The sequence below is a fragment of the Maylandia zebra genome, linkage group LG2, assembly GCF_041146795.1.
Source record: "Maylandia zebra isolate NMK-2024a linkage group LG2, Mzebra_GT3a, whole genome shotgun sequence".
Lineage (NCBI taxonomy): Eukaryota > Metazoa > Chordata > Actinopteri > Cichliformes > Cichlidae > Maylandia > Maylandia zebra.
Window position 1 is genome coordinate 17,305,127 of NC_135168.1, and position 20,822 is coordinate 17,325,948.

Here is a 20,822-nt window from a genome sequence, read left to right on the forward strand (position 1 = left end):
GTAGAGCAGGTCATCTACTGATCAGAAGGTTAATGGTTCGATCCCTGGCTCCTCCAGTCTGTATGCCAAGTATTCTTGGATAAGATACTAACCCCAAATTGCTCTCCGATATGTTCGCACTAAGAAACTTAGAAGACGGTGCTTGTGTGATTGGGTGAATGCACCATGTTGCTTTGAGTACTCCAGGAGAGTAGAAAAGCGCTATATGGGAATCAGTCCATTTACAAGGAGGAGTTTGTTGCAGCACCCTTTTTACAACCTATTTCATACAGTAACCTTGAGGACCACTCAGTCAGACTGGGGATCGCCAACTGGTCTCTAGGCCTGTGTTACTGACGCCTAACATAACACTTTGTCTGGTGCCAAAATACAGAGACATAAGCAACCAGTGGCTAGTTGAGCTCCATATTTTACTTGGGACTAGGGCTGGGCCATATCATACCATTCACGGTAATACCGGTATAATGTTGGGCAACAACAAGAAAATGAAATATCGCGATAGAATTTGGGTAAAATGCGCATGCGCGGTGCCTTTGTTTTCATACGCATATGGGAAAAAGCATGCCGGCGGCGACGGAGAATGAGGAAGGCGAAAGCGGATCGTTGAATGAAACGGATGAACCAGAATTGGTTTGTAAAAATGCTGCAGCTTCAGTGGTGTGGAACTGGCACACTTTAAATCAATCCTTTGATTTTTCTGAAAATCGACAGTGGCCCTTTATAATCCCGTGTGCCTTATGTATGAATTCTGGTTGTGTTTACTGACCTCGAAATGATTTTATGTGCTACACAGCGCTCGCAAATCTGTCAAATGTTTTAGTACGACTTTGCTAAGCTACGAACCCGCACCGCTTGATGGATTGTTGGAGCATTACGCCTATCATAGGCGGAGCCTCGCGGAGTGATACGTACTGTGCTTCAACATAATATTATCGTATTGTGTGTATAACCTCTTTTTAAGTTTTGTGGATATTATACATGGTTATGCTGAGGATATGTCGGCCAATTTCCACTGGAAATGCCTTTTGGTTAAACTGTCAGCGAGGAATTTGAATTTGCACGGTTAAATTTATATATAACTTTAATGCACATAAAAAAACAGCTGCTTGTTTAAGTGAAAATACATTGATGGTTTTGGGGTTTTTTTGCACTAATAAAGTTGTGGAGTTGTAAAGTATTTTGTTTAGTGTCAATTATATCGTCAGTTATATCGTTATCGCAAATTTACAAATGTATATCGTGATAAATATTTTTGGTCATATCGCCCTGCTCTACTCGGGACCACAACAGAGCTAAAAGACATGAGCCCTGTAGATTTATTTTGTTATAAATGACTATATCGATATGTGTTAGATGTCAGGATCCCAAACTCAAAGCTACCAAGTAGGAGTATTTTCTGTTAACATTTGCAAATATATATTTCAGAGAATTACATAAACCTTGACAGAGATAAGACATTTATATGATTCATTTAATATAATTTAAATGGGAAATTCTGACCCTCAGGCATGTGTCATCTAAGACATGACTGTGAAAAACAAATTAAATATTCAGTTTTATGCCATTCTTCTGAATAACAGCAATTATTTACAGCTACAAGCAGTTCAGACGAGCAGTGATATTCTTCAACACAGATTTTTACAGCTGCTTTTTTTTATGTTGTTCTTTTTCCTCTTTCAACTTCAAGAAGTATGTTAGAGCAAGGGTAAGCAGAAATGCGTTCGTCTTGTGTAATAAGTGTCCCCATTCGTTATGTGGAACATTAACAAACACTGACATCATTTAGAGCAATTTTATTTATTTTTTAAAAAAAGAGGTGGGAAAAGTCCAATTTTAGGCTGCATTGTGTGTTTTTATTAAATGTACATTATACTCATGTACTCTGGTGTTATACGTGAAGAGTTTTGTGCTAAAATGTCAGAAATATCCACTTAAAGAAAAGAAATGTTGTGTAGCAACCCTATCTACTTAGTCACTAGTGGAAGCAAAGGAAAGACCGGTTAGTTGTTGCATATGTTACAATTAATTGGCCTTTGAAGCTAACTGAATCATGTTTTTCTTTTCGTTGTGGATATTTAATTTTGGAACAGAACTCTTTAGCATGCAAAGATGTTATTCATCAAGTGTCGGTTGATTCTGGTTTCCATTTCTGTTTCACTGGCTTATTTTTTGAACGGATGTCATTAACCTCTGAACTTTGACCTTTATACCTAAAATTTTGGTGCTCTACAGAGTGCGCTGAACCAGAGTATGAGGTTCCTGGAAAGAACAGCCTCTGATCTTCCTGTAAGTAAAATAGTCCTCAAGTTTAAGTCAGAAATAATTTAATCATCATCGTCTAAACGAAACCCGTTGTTTCTTCTCCGTAGAACAAAATCTTAGCTGTTCTTGATGCCATCAAAGCTGCGCAGTTCCTCATCTCGCAGAACGCTACGCATTTAATAAATCGGGTAACAGCTGAATTATTTTTCTTTGCTTTTATACTTGATTTGTATAAAATGCTGTACTTACATTGTGTCCTAATCTTCCTTAGGAGTCCAGAAAGTACACCAACACCATTATTGGCTACTTTCATCAATACATTGAATGGGTGAAAACATCTGTAAGTTTTGGTGTTCTAATTTGCTATTTTTTCTAAGAAGGGGAAACAAAATTACAGTTTTGCAAAAAAGGTTGTTTGTTTGTTTTTTGTTTGTTTGCTTTTTTTGTTTGTTTGTTTTTTTTAAGCAAATATCAACCTGTTACTGATCATTAAGAACCTGCACCAAGATTTAGATAGCACTTCCACAAACGATGAAAACTTCAATCAGCAGATATGATATTTATCATATCTGATATATAGTACACGGCTCATTCTTTGTCTTATTTCAGGAATGATGTAAAGCTCATATTAAATCTTTCTTTTCTCAGGCAGATTTAGATACTACGACACTAGAGAGCTGGACACACAAGACATTTTAGGTCTCAGGCTCTACAGTAGTCAGATCGCATTTAAATCTGCCTTTTACTTGAATCGTCTACATTGAGACTTTATATTGTCGACTCACATTGATTCCATTGGAATCACTTCAAGTCTTCCAATAAAATGTTTCAAACTACAAAGAATAAAATTCAGAAGGAATTACAAGAAATAATTCTCAGTAACACCATATTTCACTTGCTGGAATGTGAACATTCTGTCTCCCTTTGAAGGTGTGGGTCTATTTCTCACAGTGTTAATTTAGCCTGAAGCGAATGTTGCATTGCAAAACTTTGCATGTTGCATAAAGGTTTTGGAGTGTATAAAGAAAAGTCAAATATAACAGTTACGACCTCTATAAATTTGAGGAATTTGCTCTGTGGCATGTTGGTTTCTGCTTTAGTTAACTAAAGGAATGAAAGTAAAAAAAACAAGATGCTTGAATCATGAAGCTTTTCTGTTGATCTCAGAAGTCTCTTTTTGTTTGCCAAGAACACTGCAGGGAGACGTTGTGCAATTGTTTACATCTCCAAGACAGACTTTAACGTGCAACGTAATTGTACAGTGTTACTGAATCTGTTGTGTGTTGACATTTCCTGTTTATATCCTCTGTAGCTGGCTATGGAAGTTGCACCATGCAAGCCCTTCAGCAATATGGTGGACACAGCAGAAATCATGGCTTGCAGTTTCGTGGTTGACTCTATGGTAACAATATTAGAAGACAGAGCCTGTTTAAACAGACTTGTAACAGATTATATTTGGGTTAAAAACTCTATAACTGAGTAAAGAAGGTTGATTCCCACTGTAAAAGTCACATCCAGTACTGTTTTGATGGATGGTTATGAGCATAGCAAAAGTGTGACAGTTTTAAATGGCTCTAACTGGAGCGACTACTGTCTATCTTAATCTATTATTCATTTGATTTATATAATGTCCTGAGGGAAGACATATTTTATATTACTTGCATAGCCTGAACTTTTGCATGAAATCTTTCCTCAGTAATAACAGAAGGCTAAAATAATTATGAATTAATATCCTGATGGGTTATCATTTCCACCCTAAGTACTTGCCTTTCCAACAGAACACTTTCTGGATGGGCCTGGGCTGCAGCACTCTCCTCCTGCTCCCGAGCATTATTCTAGCAGTAAAACTGGCCAAGTACTACCGCAGGATGGACACAGAGGATGTTTACGATGAGTGAGTATTTGTACATGCTCTTCTACTTTTCCCTTAAATGTATTTATAGTTTTCATATTAAATACCTAGTCAGTGTAAAGTTAAGTAACATCTACACTGCCCTGTGAATGTCCACATACTGTAAGACAGTTTATATGTCACATTTTGATAATGGTTGCAGGACATCCTTCTGTTATTTCTATTCTGTCTTTTCTATCTGCTTTGTGCATGTTGAGCTGCAAATCATATGAAGGAATCAAGTTTTTATTTTTTATATAAATATTTTAGCTGAATTTTTGGGGTTTATTGCAGTCAAATGAACTTTGAATGGGTCTTGTTTGTCACGTTGGCTCTACAAGTTTACAGTTGACTTTCTTTTCCTCCCTTTTCTCCTCTCTGTAGTTCCTCTGTTTCTGGGACTTGGCATTTCACTTTGTGATAACCATTTCTACTATTTCCATTTCCCACATCCCTTATTTAAACTTTCATTTTTTCCCCATCACTCTCTATCAAGCACTTGGCACTTTAAAAAGAAGCATTGGCACATCTGTTTGTTTATTTTTCTTCTTTACACACATTTTTTTAACGTTCTTTGACTCTGCAGTCATACAGTAGTTTTTTCTATAACGTCTCGGATGATCAATGGCATCCCTTACTTTGTAATCTGACTGATTACAAGAAACTATCTGGTGCATTTCCTTTACCAACTTAATGATGTTATGTTGCTGTTTTTTTTTTCTTTTGTGTGTATCTTTATAGCCCTGAGACAATTCCCATGAAAACGTAAGACATTTTATCCACCTCCCTCTCCTTTTCAACGTCTCTCACTCTGTGCTTTTCTCTGATTCTTGTACATAGAACTGTTTACTAAATTCTTGGTGCTGGTTTGCATTTCTAAGCTTGGAATTGCTCTTATGGGTGGATGGTGTGGCTTCTTGTCATGTGCTACCTTTTGAAAAGTGCCCCTTACCTTTCATGAAGGGCTCTTGCAATCATTACCTTACAAGTCCACCTGTTTTTGTAAGTTATAGTGTAAATAACAACAACATGGTTTCTACTCCAAATATGTGTACTTCCTAACATCTTTGAAAAGTTTAGCTTCTCAAAAAAAAAAGAAAGCATTTGTATGCAAGCATTTCAGCATGGCGTATTACCTTACATTTTTCATCGCTCTTTTTTTGTTTTTGTTTTTGTTTTTACAATATTTTGTTTTCAGTATGGAAATTGGTAATAATGGTTATCATAGTGAGCACTTACAAGGTATTCCTAATCCTATGATGACAAGGTAAACATTACATTAATCCTGTTAAGTGCATGTGATGGTGGAGGTGGAAGCATGCCGGAGGAGCTTGGCCTGGCATAGTGCAAGACTGCAGGGGAGCTGATTCATTGCATGTACACGTGCAGACATATTGAATATCTGGAGGTCATAAAATTGAAAAGTAATGGCAGCAGAAAACGTGAAAACCTAAAAAGGCCAGCAGAGTATTATCAACAAATTGTGTGATGTATTGCAGTATCTAGATTCTGTAGGATTAGAGGAGAACAGGATGGTAACGCCATGACTTCTGTGCAAGCACTGAGCAATGCAAGAGGTACTAGTGTAATTTAAAGGCTGGAAGTAAAGGAAAATGGATAGCCCGGCTTTGTGTAAGATGAAAAAAATCTAATTACCCGGGCCTCTAATGCTCAACTATTATGCAAAACAACCAGTGTTGGAGGTGGAGGAGTATTCAAGTGCTTTACATAGTATTATTTATTAAGATACTAAAGTGTTGTGGTTGGTTGATGTAGTTTTTCTTCTTCCTCCACCTTTAATGTTTTTAGTTACATGTTTAGTTAGGAACTGCTGCGATTGCTTTTCACTTTCTCATTTTGCCAGTTTTTTACTTTGTGTCTTTTGAGGAATATGTTACTAACTAGGCATGCTCTCTGTGCACACGTTCTGGTGGAGTGAAGAATCTTCCTCTTTCCTCTCGTTTAGAGTCAGCCAAAGTCCGATGAATGTACACCTGATCATTATGTTCAGAGAGAGGCAAGCATGTCAAGCTTTTGTGTGATGCTGGAAATGCTCCTTTTATTTGTTTTCCCTTAAACTAACAAAACATCTAATTGCATGTTATGTATTTTTAAGTTGCATTTGGACGAGGATGAATTTGGCCAACCAGCCAACCTTAACAGGAGCTATAGGCAGAGAGCAAAACAGCTAAATTACAGATGAGTCCAGTCTCAAGATGGTCTTTGCTTGTGCAGTTTTCCTCACTGTCCTACATTTCATATGAGATGCAGTTCATATTTCTTTTAAATACAAATATGAGATGGAATGAAACCTGCATTTTCCTTTATTTATCCAGTTAAAAGTCCAAGATCTAGCCAAAGCTCTCTAAAAAAATAAAGGGGCAGTAAGTATTCTACAACCTGATGACCTTTCTCTGCTGTTCGGAACAGTCCAGGAGATGGAAAGATTTTTGCATCAGTTTTTGGTAATCTGAAGGTATTATCAATAACAACGGCAACAGCCTCGTGAAATACTACATTTCTCATTTGCAGTAATTGTACTTAATGCCTCTTTAATTGGCCGTCCAGTTTAACTGAGTCGATATCGATGCAGCTGTTTTGCTCTCTGCCTTGTGAGCCGCTCGTCTTTTTTCCTCTTCCATTTCAAATAAATGAAGAGGAGAAACCGGCGGCTTTACAAAACGATGATGGATTTGTTGAATTTTAGCTGTTAACGTTGTCTCCTTTTTGTGTATCTTGTGTGTTCTTGTGCTGGTAGCATCCCTACCTATGATACTATGAACAGGTTCCCGCGGGCCTCGGCTCCTCCGAGGCACATCGACTGGTGACAGAGCCGCCTCTTGTTCTGGCTCCTGAAAGGTACTGCAAAGCTAATGAATCAGACAACTGTTTCTCTAACATGATTTTAATTAATCCTCCTTCTTTCCAGTCTCACATCTTTCCTTCTCACAGCTGCCATCTTATCCTGACGTTCTGTCTGCAGTAACTGTGCCATCGTGCTCTCTCCTGTTTTTGGTCTTATGTTTTTGTATTTGTACCCTGACCTAATTCTCTTACTGTAACACCTCTTTACAGCTTGTTTTAGTGCATTTCTGCTCACTGAAGAACCATCATGGTGAGAATGACTAATTTTGGAATCATTAACATCTTTATTCAGTGTGACGGCTTGCTTAGTCGGTGTGCTGTGTTTGTTCTCTGTCGCTTGTAAGTTCTGTTTTGTTTTTGACAAACGCTGCATTTATGCCTTTTTCGGAGAAAATGTTAAATGTGTCACAATTACAAGCCGTGAAATACATTCAGTCACTTAGCTTTTAAGTTCCTGAAACTGAGACGCGTGAATACAACAAAGCAGTGGTAACACCTGCACTTCTCTGATGAAAAGCTTGTGTTTTTAGTGGATATAATGTGCTTTTCTCCAAATATTTTATTCTCCTTGGGTTTCTTAATGGGACCTACAAAATAATAGGAGTACTTTTAAATTCTGTGCATTCTACTATGCCATCAACACCTCACACTGCTGCAAGCTGCACTTTTTTACAGTGTTACGTCTAGACACTTTATAATGGCCGTGTTGTTTTTTTGGACTGTATTGTACTGAATTGTTCCTAACTGAGTACTTGTGTCATGGAAAAGCAGAACAAGCACAGAGAAAAGCTGCAGTATCTGAAAACTAGCTGATGCAATTTTTACAGTGATGTAAACTGCCAGCTGGGTAATGGGTAACATCACATGCTGGTAATACTGTTGCAGTCCAAGTGCTAGATGTAATGAATTGCACAATTAATTGTTATTTTCTTAATTTATTAAGTTTTATTTTAAAAACTTATTTTCAACACTTGCAGGCTTTCTTTATTTTGAAATAAATATTCCTATTTTTTTTATATAATTCTCACAGTTGCAGAACTAAAAAGGACCTGCTTTTATTCTCATTTTAAATTTGGTACATGATCATGATATCTTTGAGTTGCAGTTCATTAAATATCAAATTTTTTCCAGAATCATTTTAAATTCAAAAAGAGGGAAAATGCTTTAAGCTCTGTGGAAAGCAGGTTTCATGCGAGTATTGTATCCACAAAAGGCTCGGTGTAGTCTTTAAAAATATTCTCTGGAGTATGACAGACTGTTTTTTTTTGCTTTACAAAGCAGCCAGAGCTCCATAAATCTCATTCAAGAAATGCAGTATGTTTTAAGTTATTTACTGAATTGTTTTAAAAAACAAAATCTTAATTCTCTTTTCTCTTAACATTTGTGTTCTCAGTGCCCTCCAAAACTGGAACTGAAATACGTCATAGTAGGTTTGCCTTTTTACTATTTTTACATTTTAAATTGAATCCACAGTGGCTTTATCAACAGAATGAGTTTCGATTCCTGGATCAATAGTTGGTATTAAAGTAGTTCAGTACTGTTGCTGTTAAAGTGACAATTTAACAAGCAGCTTACACTCTGCAAATCCAATTTTCCCCAAAGGAAGTGGGAAAGTTTGCAAAATGAGTAGTTATAGTAACTTGACAGCTCATCACTATGAAGATAACAAAAATTCTTTTGGGCCTGGGTAATTTTTAGATCTCATTTATTTATTTATTTTTGAAAATGTTGATTTGTGCTATGTGGTGCAATGAGTCTATGTAGCTTCTTTACACTTTAAAAATAATTATCATTTTAAAAAGGGCAGTGGTTGAGAAGAATGTGCACCAATCATCCATAAGATTTAAACCCCTTATCATCACAGTGGCATCTGTCAAAAGATGGGCTATATTAGGTATCAACTGAACTATTAGTACTTGAAGTTGATGTTTAGAAAGCAGCCAAAATGAGCTGGCAATGCAGTGGTAGCAGTCTGGTCACATTGCGCTACTACTGCTGGGATTGCAAATTGCTCTAAAGGAAACCCTGACAATGATGCTAAAGCTGCAGGTTGATAGCCACCCTGCTCATTATAATAAATGAGGATGGACGTTTAATGATAAAGACAAAGACCCAATTTGCTGTTTCTGCAGAATTATGTGAACAAAATCCAAATTGCATCAGATCTGTTTTTCTGTAAGGTAGCACTATGCTCAGCTCCAAATCTGGACAAATGCCAGTACTCACTACTACAGTACTCACAGTATTTTTAGAATTTGTTGTTAAGCAAGTTGCATTTGGCAGCTTCTTTGACATTGTATTGATTAGTTTCTAGTCCACTCTGACCAAACGGTCAACCACTTGACCCTGACAGCTACAACTAATATCATCCTTGGAGTTCTGCCCAGATAATCCAGGATCTCACTCTCAAAGGAATATTCTTATACCTGCCCTACCGTAAAAACCTGATAAATGAAAGAGGTTGAATTTTTATCTGAGTTGTCGTCCATCTGTGCAGAGGACAACTGAAGCTCTGTTAGAGTGATTTTTAGTCATCTCCTTGACGAGAGAACTGCTTGTTCTTCACACAGTTTGGGCATATATCTTAACCCTGCTTAAAGATTTAAAAATAGGCTTATACCTGTGATCTGATCTATGTCTGTATGTCTGAATACCTTTTGAAATACTTTCTTAAACGCATGTTTCAGTTCAGTAAAGTACATTATAGTAAAATGTGCAAAACGTGATTGTGTCTACATACTTTATGAACTAATTTTATCCAGCATCACATCCACCAGGTGTCTTTTTTGGGGTTGACTAACTAAAGCATGTTATTCTCTCATCTGTTTTTAAGCTTTTAATTTCCTAAATCCTTGGACCAGATGAGGCTCAGTGAAAGCTGGTTTCCTCACAACAAAAGAACAATTGCCCTGCAGGCGTTATCGTCAGCGATGAACCGAACCTTCTCGGCCTTCAGTACGGTTACAGCCTGCAGGATATCAAACTCCTCTCCCCTCAGCATCAATCTGAGCCAGGCTTGTTCTGCATTTTTTGTAAAGGACTGCTTTGTCTGCGTTTACATTTGTTCAGATATGAAACAAAGCAGAAAAATATTCAGTGACGGGACATGACATTAACTGTGATGCTTGTTCATTTTAATGTGCTTCTTTGTGCTTACGAAAACAAAAGCTGGAAGGTCAGACGAAGGTAACTGCAAGCAGAGGACTCTTTATTTTTCCTTCTCCTGCTTCCTGCATTTAAAAAGAGATGTGACACTTTCAACTCAAACTAGTGGCAAACTAGTGTGTCATTACATCTGTGATGAATGCAAATTAACGATAACAGCCTGTTAAAAAGTGTTGAATAGTGCAAATACTTTTTTTTAAGTGCAGCATGTGTGAAGTGGTGGATCTGTGGTGTCTTCATGATTGAGAATTTGAGTAAAGTGGTAAAATAGAGGTTAGGGGGTATTCTACAAAAACATTAGTCTCTTTAAAATGTTTACAATATCACAGGAACGTTTATCTTTGCTGGTTTGATGCGCATTACAAAAGACTGGTTGCCTTTGTATGGAGTTTGAGAGCTGCTACTTTTTAAAAGAGGAAATCTGCCAACAGCTAATCTTACACTGCTGAAAATCAACAATCTGGGAGTTATTTGTGCAGTAAAGATCCAAACTGTACTCTTTTTTTTCCTAGAATACCTATCTTCCCGTACCCTGTGTCATCTACATCTACAGGTGGCAATTCCCTACATTTTTCCAGAATGCCTTTTAAACAAGTCATTTGTATCCAGTGGGGATGTTATATTACTTTATTTCAAAAAGATGAAATGAAATGTAACAAACTGATTCTGTAATGCTTTCTACTGTGACGATGATGTCCGCAGGATGTTTTGCTCATGCATTATCTTCCCAGGGTGTCAAACACCGCCATTCTGTCTGTGGCTGCTGGCCTCTTTGATCCGTGCGAGGTGTTCTGTGGTGTTAATATGGAGACGCACTGACTGTAATATTTGATACTGAGAGACCAGGATATTCATCTTTATTATGTGGGAGGCAAGGTGGTGATGATGTAAATTACAGGTTTTCCAGTGTTTGTGTTTCATGTCCGTTTTGTTGTCATTTTACGTTCACCTTCACTGGGTGCTTGGTTGGGTTTAGGCACGAGAACTAGCTGGTTATTTTTAGGAAAAAATGGCCGTTTTGATTAAAATATTCCCCTTAACAACGCTGCAACTTGAAAAAAATGATATTAATTGGACTCTTGTAATTAAGAGTCCATATAGCAACACTCATCTCACTATTAGCCGGTGCGTCTCAGTACTAACGTCCTACATTCAAAATGTGCATCTCAGACAAAATTACTGTATTTGATGCCCTGGGAATAAGATTGCTCCAATTCAAATTCTGAATATGTTTTAATCTTTTAGGTTTTAAATGCTTCCTGATGGGTCAATGAAACCTCATAGATTAGGTAAGCTGGTTTTTTAATGGTACTATGGGGCAGAAATGTTGGGGCTAACCCCCCACCTCCTCGGCCCTTGTTTTGATAATAATTTCTGGATATCTCAGGTATACAAGAACCTTGAGGAAGTCTCATCCCCATATAGCATGTTACTGATGTGGACAGACCTTCAGCACCATAAAACAAAATCACACCAGTTTTTTTCCAACAGTGTAAGCTTTTTTAGGTGGATTTTCCCTTTAAATCATAGACTTAATTCAAAACACAAACAGACATATGTCTGGCTTTTAGGTTCCCTGTGTGGCAGATTGAATCCTTTGTCACATGGGACCAAGTTTTGTTGAGTTCACTAACATAATATTTTTATTATGATTTGTTTTTTCGTAGTGGTGATACTTTTACAGTGGAGAATAATTCTCAAGCCAAATCTTTTCTTTCTTTCTTTCTTTTTTTTTTTTTAAACTGTAGTTCTCAGGTCTTTAGGGGTCTATCAACTATGTGCTTATTTTGTTCCTCTGCTTTGTATAAACCCACAGTAGCTATGGATACATTTAAAGCTATGAAAAAAGTGAATGTATTCAAGAGCTATTTTCTTTTTATTTCACATTGCTTGATATGGAATTTGAGAAATATGCTGAAATCTATGTGTAACGCAACGGGCAAACAGATCCAGTTGTCCCACTCTCTTTGCCCTTATGTTTACAGGTTAGATTTGCAGCTGCTGTTAGCAGAGTAATGATGGCGAAAAGAAATTAGACAATCCATGATTGGGAATAGTGAGTGCTGTCAATCAAGAGTAGAAAAATAAGCATGCTTCATGTTTTGCACAGCATGGTGTTGATGCACACTCTCAAAAAAAATGTCCATCTTAACACTGAAACATATATTTCTGTTAACATAGCACAGTTGTTCTTTCAAGTACCACACAATCATTAATTTAGGGGAAAATAAAGTGATAAGAATATTTGTCTCTAACATTGGCATCAATGAATTAGCATCAGAAATATGACTGAAATATCCAGTTTATTTATCTTATTTCAATATTTTAATTTCCAAAGCTGTGTTATTGTAAACCAGGGCTAAGTGACGATGAGAAAAGAAATACTCTGTATAGATAAACCTAAATTATGATGTAGTAATAGAACATATTTGCAGTGTAGGAAACTCCCAGCATCAAGATGAAGTTTCTGAATTATATTGAACTTTAAACACAGACGGGCTTCTATTGAGTCACTGATGTTCTTTTTATTTTGAGACACATTTCTTGTTAAAATGGACATTTTTGAAGTATCCGTGTGCTCACAGGACTATCATTGGGTTTCTGCGAAAGTTTGGCTGTGAGAGAAAAATGTTTGAATTTACTAAGTGCTTACACTAGATATCCTGTATGCTAACCCTGGATGGATCAGATACAGCGGTAACTGGTTTGAACTGTGATGCTCCAAAGTTGGGCACTGATGGAGCCACTGAAGAGTAGGTTTATATGATGTGATGGAAAGAAAGTGTATAAATTGTGAATAAAGTTTTAAAATCCAAAGTTTGCATTTCAGTGACATTTTTCTTTTGTGGTCTGTGTTTTGAATGAGCCATACAGTTTGGATCAACTTGTTTTAAATGGGCAAATGTAGTTCACAACAATTTCATTTTTTCTTTATTTGGTTTTCTAACAAACAAGACAAAAAAACTTAAAAAGGAAAACAGTTTAACGCAAGAGTGCACATTCTTATGTGGTGCTGCCACTGTTATGTTACTGGTCAGCTATTTCTATAAGAGGTTATCATCTTCCATAAGCATTTGTTTGTTCCTCTGGTTGGAGGTTTTCTGAGACATTAAATAGTTCAGTATATGAATAACCACCACCACTACAACCACATAGCAGCCCTACTTCTAAAAAGGCTTGTGTAGAGAGAGATGAGCACAAAACTACATAAAAACAGAAGCAGCGGTTCAGAGAAACCCTCTTCAGTGTGTTTACATCAGATCAAACGCTGTGCCGGGGACATAGTTTTAAAATATACACAGCGCAACTATAAAGAACACAATGGAAAATTTTTCAGGAAACACAAAAGACATTTTTTCATTGTTTTTCAGCACCACTGACGAGTATCGCTCTGCCACATGCAATTTGCAGGTGTTACTCCATTTCCTAAATAAATAGATTTTATTTATTTGGTTATGTTGTATTTTGCACATTCAATGAAAAATTAATGATGTTTCCTTATAGTGTAGTGAGCTCACCTGGCCACCATACTTTTGCCTTTACAGGACAAAATTGAGCTCTGATATCACTGTCGTTATGCACAGTGGGCAGCCCACATATTATGATTTTCAAGTGTGGGAATGAACATGCTGATATTTCAGGGAAATGGAAACATTCACAGGGAAGGGTAGTGAATATTTTAAGAAGAAACTGCTAATATTGTGTTTGGCACCAACCGGCACTATAGCTGAAGAGTTTCATCTCTTGCATCTAGAAACTGAGACAAATTACTGATGGAAAATTCACAACTGAATATAATTTTTAGCTATTCTAAAATTGTGGTCTAAATGCAGATCAATGATATATTGCTTCTTAGTCTCAAAACACTAAAACCCTGGAAGTTATACTGCCTGTATAGATTCTTTGAGTACCATGTCTTGTTCTTCTATCACTGACAGCACTCTCAATGCAGATACAGATGGACCCAGAAAATAAAGCCTCTTAAAGACACTCATAATACACTTTATGACCAATGTCTGAGTGGCTTCTCACACTTCTCTTTATACTTTAGATCTTTTAGGAAAATAGGTTGCACTACATCGTTAAGAGTTATTACTGTTTTCTACAGCAAGCAAGACATTTTAAGCCTGCATTCTGCAATGAACTTTTATTAACAAGTGAAACTAAGATGTTTTTCCATGAGGTAAATTTAACATGACTGAGAAGTGGTTACATGCATGAGAGGATGTACTTTTCTTTTTCTTTTTTAAACAGAACACCTACATGTGTCAGCATCGTTTTGCACGTAGCGCTTTCCTTTTTCTGGCAGCTGTAACTGGTAAGGCCACTCTCCTCCTCCCATGGAGCTGGCCTCTTTTAGTCTACTGGGTTGTTTTCTTTTTTTCTTTTTTTTTTGGGAACCTGAATTCCTTCTTTGCTTGGCCAATAAAAAGCAGGAGGGACGCTCATTTCCAGTAGTTTCACATTTAGCACCCATTGGAAACTATGTGGGCCCAGACCGCTGCTCTGCTGCTCGCCTGCTGCCTCTGGCCAGCTGAGGCTCAGACTGAAAGGGGTCAAAGCATTTGGGATCCACCTATCAAATTCAGCACCAAGGCTAAAGACTCATGCACCATGATTGTCACCGGTCAAGGGGAATTCACGAGGCTGAGACTGTCATGCCAGAGGAACAAGCGCTCTTACTGGTGTGACTACATAGGCAAGCCTCACACCTGCACCCCTTACAACAAAAATCCTCGACACTATTTCGTGCAGATGATGTGGAATCTGAGAAAGCTGGACAATGCCTGCCAAGCACCAAGACAGATTAAACCTCACATGTGCAGGAAGGCAACTGATGACTCTCAGATGGTCTTCTCATCATCTTCATTCTCCCAGTCACGAGCAGAGGCTTCTGCTAGGAAAGTAGCAAGACCTCAACGTCGGCCTACACCAACAAGACAAGCTGACGCAAAATCCATTCAAGAGCCACAAAAAGAAAAGACCACTCAGGAAACTAGTACTCAACCACCACCAACAACACCTGCTGTTGAGAGCAACGCTAAAAGAATGGCTCGGCAGAATTGCTGGAGGTCGCTGCAGGGCATCTGCTCGTTCTTCATTGGTTTGTTTCGTAATTAACCAGAAAGGTGAGCAGCAGTACTGGGCCTGTTTGTTAACATGCAACACTTTTTAAAAAAATATTCATTTATAACTAATCTAGAATGAGGCTATTTAATTAAGTTAGATTCCAGCATTTTTTTTATTTATTTATTTTGCTGCTCCTAATTATATTGCCTATGCACCCAGTTTCCACCTTGCACACATTATGTGTTATATTCACAGCTTTTAACCGCTAATGAAAATAACTTGGCGTCTGGCTCAAGCAGCCCTTGGAGGAAAATTCCAAACGAGGAGTTTGTTAGCCTGTTGTAGAACTGTAACACCCTCTTCAGGGCAAGCTGTGCTATTACAGTGACTTTCAAGTACTCCTCTCACTCAAACCAACAATTATCAGCCTCCATTAAGAGCCAAGCTGGAAGAACTTAAAGGTCTCACTTGACTATGTAATGACAAATGTTTTGCATGAACAACCTGTACTGAATGATACTGCTTTAACATATAATGTATGTTTATTATGTTTATTACTTGCATATTATCTGTTTGCATCACTCAATATTACCTTCAGAATTATTGGGGGATTGTTTTATTTTTTTTGCTCTGGTTTTCCATGCTGGTGTATTTGTCCTAAAATATGTATAAATGTGAAAATGTTTTATTAAATAACCATTTTCAATCTCTATGTGCTGATTAATGCCATTTCATTAACATTCCTGATTAAAAATATTAGATAATAAAACTGCAAGCAGCAGTATTTGTGAAAATGAGTTGTCTAGGGTGTTATGTCTTATGGCAGTGTGCAGTTTAATATTTTTAAGCCATATGACTCGTCTACTGTACCGTATATGACCATTAGGTGTTTGGTGCTTTGAGACTAAGTTCAATCAATCAGCAGTTTTATCCAGCAGAAACATCTGGCTCCTTTCAAGATATTCAAAGCCATTTCATCTCTGGCACGGTGCACTTACAGTTGGCCCTGTGAAGGTCCTTTAAGACTCTAGGTTATTTGCATTTGTTTAAAATATGAACTTAGATTATTCTAAAGCAGGTGGAACTTGAAGCAGAAAATCTGGAACAACAGATAACTTTTAGTTTTGGGAGCTTAACATAAGCCTTGCAAGTGCTCATGATTATTCAGGTCCATAGAAGCTGCAAACAAGTTTAACACTTGTATCACTTGTGGGTTGATGAAGTTTTGGTTCTAAATTGACAGTGTTTATAAAAAGTTTTTATTATGTATTAGGGTAATTTCATTTTCTATCAGCCATGTAATTTTAAATGTCTCCCCCCCCCCCCCCACACACACACACAGTTTAGTTTGATGACACAGGTACCAGGTTCAAAGTATCCCTAATCTATTCGAGACCTCAATAAACTTTATAAGCTCTTCAGTCATGCTGTGTGTGTGTGAGGGTGTGTGACTGAGCGTGTGAGTGCAAGTGTATATATTTGAAGGGGAGGGGTGATTATGTGGCAGCATATTGCAATCTGCAAGTAAGGGCAACACTCTCATGTGTGAGGACTGCAAACCGAAGTTTCTCTAAAAACTTCAGGTAAGGAAAAGCACCACAACTTAAGCTGCACCCTAATCTGGCAATAATATTTGGGGTGTGCTACTTACATCAGCCTAGTATATATTTAATGGGCTCACAGTTAAGTTTTTGTAAAATGCATTCTGTGAAATCCTTGTTGCCAGGTTCAATATTTATAAAATACCTGTTAAACACATTGTCTTTATTTCTATTTCCAATATTTACTAGTCTGTATTTTGTTTATAACTGTTGTAGTTATACTGTAGGCGATATAGTTGCATAACTGCATAATCAAGGGATAATTGCACCATCACAATTGTAATATGATGCATTTACATTTTTATTTTTTAATCAGTATTTAAATCTGTGCTTCTTTTTAACAGTTTTTAAACCTCTTCCTTTCTTAAAGTCAAACTAAAAGGTGCATGTGCTCCATGTTTTTTTCAAAATTCCGTTTATGGAATATTTTTTAGATTGCATCTTTGCATTCTTCTTTTTGTTCTTCAAAATACCTCTTTGACTTGAAATTGTCTTGAATGTGCTGTACAAAAAATACTTAATGCTGTTTTGTGCTGTCTAAAGCCAAAACTATTCCCACAACATTCAGTTTCCATTTGAAATGTTAGTTTAACGGAGGGATTAAGACATGTCTTTCTCCAAAGGGAAATTAAAGGGTTTTAAGGTCAAATATCTAAATCTGATTTAATCCTTTGGCAGGTTGTGTTCTACTGATTTCATGGCTCTCCTCACAAACGTCACCATCCTCCTGGTCTTGGCTTGTATTTCCCATCAGGTGATGTTGGGTAGCTGCCAAAAGAGCGGTGGACGGAGGGGACGAGGCATGGACAAAGGACAGCACAAGAATAGGTCGGGAGCAAAAGTGGGCCGCCAAACAAAGCCCGTCTCTGCACAGCTCATGAGAGGCAAAGTGGTCACCAAAGACAAGTTTGAATGTGCTTGGGTTGCAACAGGTGAAGATATCGTCATTCTCAGCATCACGTGCAAGAAGGAGGACAGGAGCTTCAGCTGCGAGTATATTGCCAGACCTACTGCTTGTCCTGAGTATGCCTCAAATGTTAAACTTTACTGGAAGCAGATCGGCAGGGAGCTGAAGAAGCTAAACAGTCTCTGCCAGGACAGCAGTGCTTTTGTCAGGGCAGGTATGTGCAGAAGAGCTGCCAGAGCGGCTCATTTCAGACTGAATGTAACACAGAGGGTGAAGACTTCTCCACTGTATACCCCAACTTCTCCAGTCAAAGCTGTAAAATCCTGTCAAGCTGATAACAGGAAGAGAGCAGAGGAGTTCTGCAACAACTCCTGGTCAAGTGTTTGCACATTTCTATTTACTATGGTGCGGGATTATGATTGCTGATACAGAAAAACTGGAATTAGTTCAGCTTTTCTGCAGTCACATACAGTAAATACTTGTCCCATAGATTCTTCATATAGATGCTTGCTGCTCAACAAAAACATACTCAATGAACAGTTTTTGATCTATCGCTTTTGGAGAAATTTGTGTAAGCGTTCAAGCCTATTGAGACAGATATAATATGTAGAATATTAGTTTCTCGATTTTTATTTCTTTTCCTGTAACTTGTAATTTCACTTGGGTTTTTTTTTCCTATTATAGCCATATTGAAATTACCTCTCCTTCTCAATATAAAATGCCTACTTAAATAAAAAGACAAAATACTCCTTAAAATAATGTCAAACCATTTTCTGTCTCTCCCAAATGTGCACAGTCTTGCCTGAAGTCTTTTCATGGGAGGTTAAATGTTTGGGAATGTCTGGTATTGACATAGCAATTTAAGCCAGGGGGAGTGTGATTTCTAGAAACCTCAGCCTGCATACCTTGGCAACGAGAGGTCTGTGAAGCCACAGTCACTGTGTGAAGCCATAAAAACCTCATATGTTCATCTTGCATAATCAAGGGATACCAGTATCTAAACGGACAAAATAAAACAGAAATAATATTTTGCAGGTTAAACCGAAGACTTTAGCATAATTTTTTGGCACTTATGATCAGTAGAAGTTCTCATACTTATTCATCATTTCCGTGATAACATTAGCTTGAATTAGCTTGAATTAAGTTTGCATACCACACTTGTACATACTGTAAAATTCTTACTATTTGCTTTGGAAAAGCTGTACTGGAATATGAGTTAATATTTCTAATATTACTGTATCAATGAGCTGTATAAACTAACTAATGAAGTACATTCCTGGGTAATTTGATTTCCTTTTTTTACTGTCAATATTTACTTGATAATGGAGAGGTTACCAGTTAAAGTAATTTAAATAAAAACTTGCAAAACAATTAAAGTTGTACTACAAGGAAACTGTAGTAGATGGCGCCTATCCCAGCTGCCAGAGGGTGAGAGACAGGGTACACCCTGGACAGGTCGTCAGTCTGAATTAAACCAACTTGATTTTATTATATTTTTATATATCACCTAAAACTGTTTCACACGGGAAGATAAAATCTCTGCTATAATAGAGAAAATACAGATGGCCTGATAGTTCTGTTTGAGAAAGCACTTGGTGACACTGTGAAGTGGTAATGAACCTCCAGCAGGACCAAGCTCAGGGACAGGGAGCCATCTGCTACACTTGGTTGGGAGGTGATGTCAAAGAGAAGAAAAAAAACTAGTACTGACAATCCATGAACAACAAACTAGGAGAAAGTAAATAAAACTTAATGGGAATAGTCCTGTAAAGATACACACTGGCTGTTTATGTTCTAGGAATCCCAGAAAATTCCATTCCCAAAAGTTCCATTGTTAATATTCTCCAATCATACACAGTTCTGTGAAAGCCAGAAAGAACATTCTTCAGCCAGAGCTGGAAGACATGTTGTCATTTTAGACAGTGGAATGACTCTGCTTTCTGTGATCACTTAGTCTTCATCTCCTGCTGAAACTTAATGGTTTGCCCACAGGTTAAATCCATCAAGTTCAGACTCTCAGCAGGTTGCATTCTGGGCTTAGTAGGAAATCTGTTGCTGGTGGATCAGAAAGGCCAAAACAGTGTGGCTGCAGAAAAAAATAAATTATACAGCAGCCACAAAGTCACTGCTGGAATGTAGTGAATACAGACTTATAAGGAGTAGCTTTCCTTGAAGGACTTTAAAACAACAGCTGCTGAAAACAAGACTGAAATTCTGCTGAGCTCAATTAAACAGTTTCTATTAAACTTAAACTCCCAGAGAGCAGCCATTTGGCTTTTCTACCTATAAAACCCGGAGAGCAGCCAAATGGGTGGTAGGCTTTTAGCTAAGCTTTAGCTTCAGCCAAGTGGAAGCTAAATTGGCTAGTCATTCATATGTATATTAGGTTGTTACCTGGGAATTCTGGAGGGAGGGGAGTGGGGGTGTATGAATGAGGGGGTGGGGGAGCTGCTAAAAGCTGTGCACTTCCTTTTGTGTTTCATCTTGATGCATTCTCAATCATCCAGGGAAATAAATCTCCAAAAGTCACCAACTTGGAGTGTTTCAGTTTGCCATCTTAGGGAGAAATCAACACACCGTCTAAGAAGTTTTTGCGCAAGTGAAAGCGATGTGAAAAAATTGTCCGTGGTAACATTTCTGCCCTTGTCTAGGAATGGTTCCATCAGCCTCATTACTACATTTTCAGAAAGTCTCTCCCCAGTGGGACGATTGGGGTCCTTGCCAAGATATGGGAAGACATTGCAAATGTACTTGGATTTTAGGTCACAAGCCACCCAAAACTTGATCCCAAACTTGTCAGGTTTACTTGCAATATACTGCAGGAAACAGCACCGAGTCTTTGATGGGAAAAGCTGTTCATCAACGGTGATATGTAGATCAGGGTTGCAGCACGTGATGCTGTTGGTGACAAATGATCCCCACACACTGGAAATTGCAGCGAACATGATTGACATGGCAGCACTGAATGCACATGTGCTGTATCAAGCATGCACCGGGACGAAGGAAAGACGGGTGGACTTCCTGGTGGAGCTTGCAAGAGAGTTGGCTCACTCTCATGTAG

The 20,822-nt window shown here is 37.8% G+C and overlaps 3 protein-coding genes across 19 annotated transcripts in view; all 3 read left to right on the top strand.

Moving 5' to 3' along the window:
• Positions 1 to 13,000, top strand: part of prom1a (prominin 1a) — a 94,890-nt gene extending 81,890 nt beyond the window's left edge. For 3 of the 17 annotated variants that reach the window (XM_004553660.3, XM_004553664.3, XM_004553663.3), the window contains 12 exons: positions 1,688 to 1,705; positions 2,233 to 2,286; positions 2,370 to 2,450; positions 2,534 to 2,602; positions 3,575 to 3,664; positions 4,041 to 4,156; positions 4,895 to 4,918; positions 5,352 to 5,420; positions 6,912 to 7,012; positions 7,229 to 7,268; positions 8,412 to 8,444; positions 9,852 to 13,000. In XM_004553660.3, the coding sequence (XP_004553717.1) occupies positions 1,688 to 1,705; positions 2,233 to 2,286; positions 2,370 to 2,450; positions 2,534 to 2,602; positions 3,575 to 3,664; positions 4,041 to 4,156; positions 4,895 to 4,918; positions 5,352 to 5,420; positions 6,912 to 6,981 (591 nt within the window). In that variant the 3' untranslated portion in view covers positions 6,982 to 7,012; positions 7,229 to 7,268; positions 8,412 to 8,444; positions 9,852 to 13,000. Of the gene's footprint in view, positions 1 to 1,687; positions 1,706 to 2,232; positions 2,287 to 2,369; positions 2,451 to 2,533; positions 2,603 to 3,574; positions 3,665 to 4,040; positions 4,161 to 4,537; positions 7,269 to 8,411; positions 8,449 to 9,851 lie in introns of those variants that run through there. The other 14 variants (XM_004553662.3, XM_004553665.3, XM_004553666.3 and 11 more) reach the window with 11 other exon arrangements.
• Positions 13,001 to 14,614: 1,614 nt separating this feature from the next.
• Positions 14,615 to 15,987, top strand: fgfbp2a (fibroblast growth factor binding protein 2a). The gene is made up of 2 exons (XM_076876898.1): positions 14,615 to 15,312; positions 15,509 to 15,987. Exon 1 carries the CDS (start codon positions 14,669 to 14,671, stop codon positions 15,302 to 15,304), a length of 636 nt encoding a protein of 211 aa, XP_076733013.1. The 5' UTR covers positions 14,615 to 14,668; the 3' UTR covers positions 15,305 to 15,312; positions 15,509 to 15,987.
• A 758-nt stretch (positions 15,988 to 16,745) lies between these two features.
• fgfbp1a (fibroblast growth factor binding protein 1a) lies at positions 16,746 to 19,053 on the top strand. Its single transcript, XM_004553675.3, has 2 exons — positions 16,746 to 16,836; positions 17,533 to 19,053. Exon 2 carries the CDS (start codon positions 17,552 to 17,554, stop codon positions 18,185 to 18,187), a length of 636 nt encoding a protein of 211 aa, XP_004553732.2. The 5' UTR covers positions 16,746 to 16,836; positions 17,533 to 17,551; the 3' UTR covers positions 18,188 to 19,053.
• The last annotated feature ends 1,769 nt before the right edge of the window (positions 19,054 to 20,822 follow it).

Coding starts and splice junctions, on each gene's coding strand:
- fgfbp2a (XM_076876898.1), top strand. CDS start 14,669: ATGTGGGCCCAGACCGCTGCTCTGCTGCTCGCCTGCTGCCTCTGGCCA.
- fgfbp1a (XM_004553675.3), top strand. CDS start 17,552: ATGGCTCTCCTCACAAACGTCACCATCCTCCTGGTCTTGGCTTGTATT.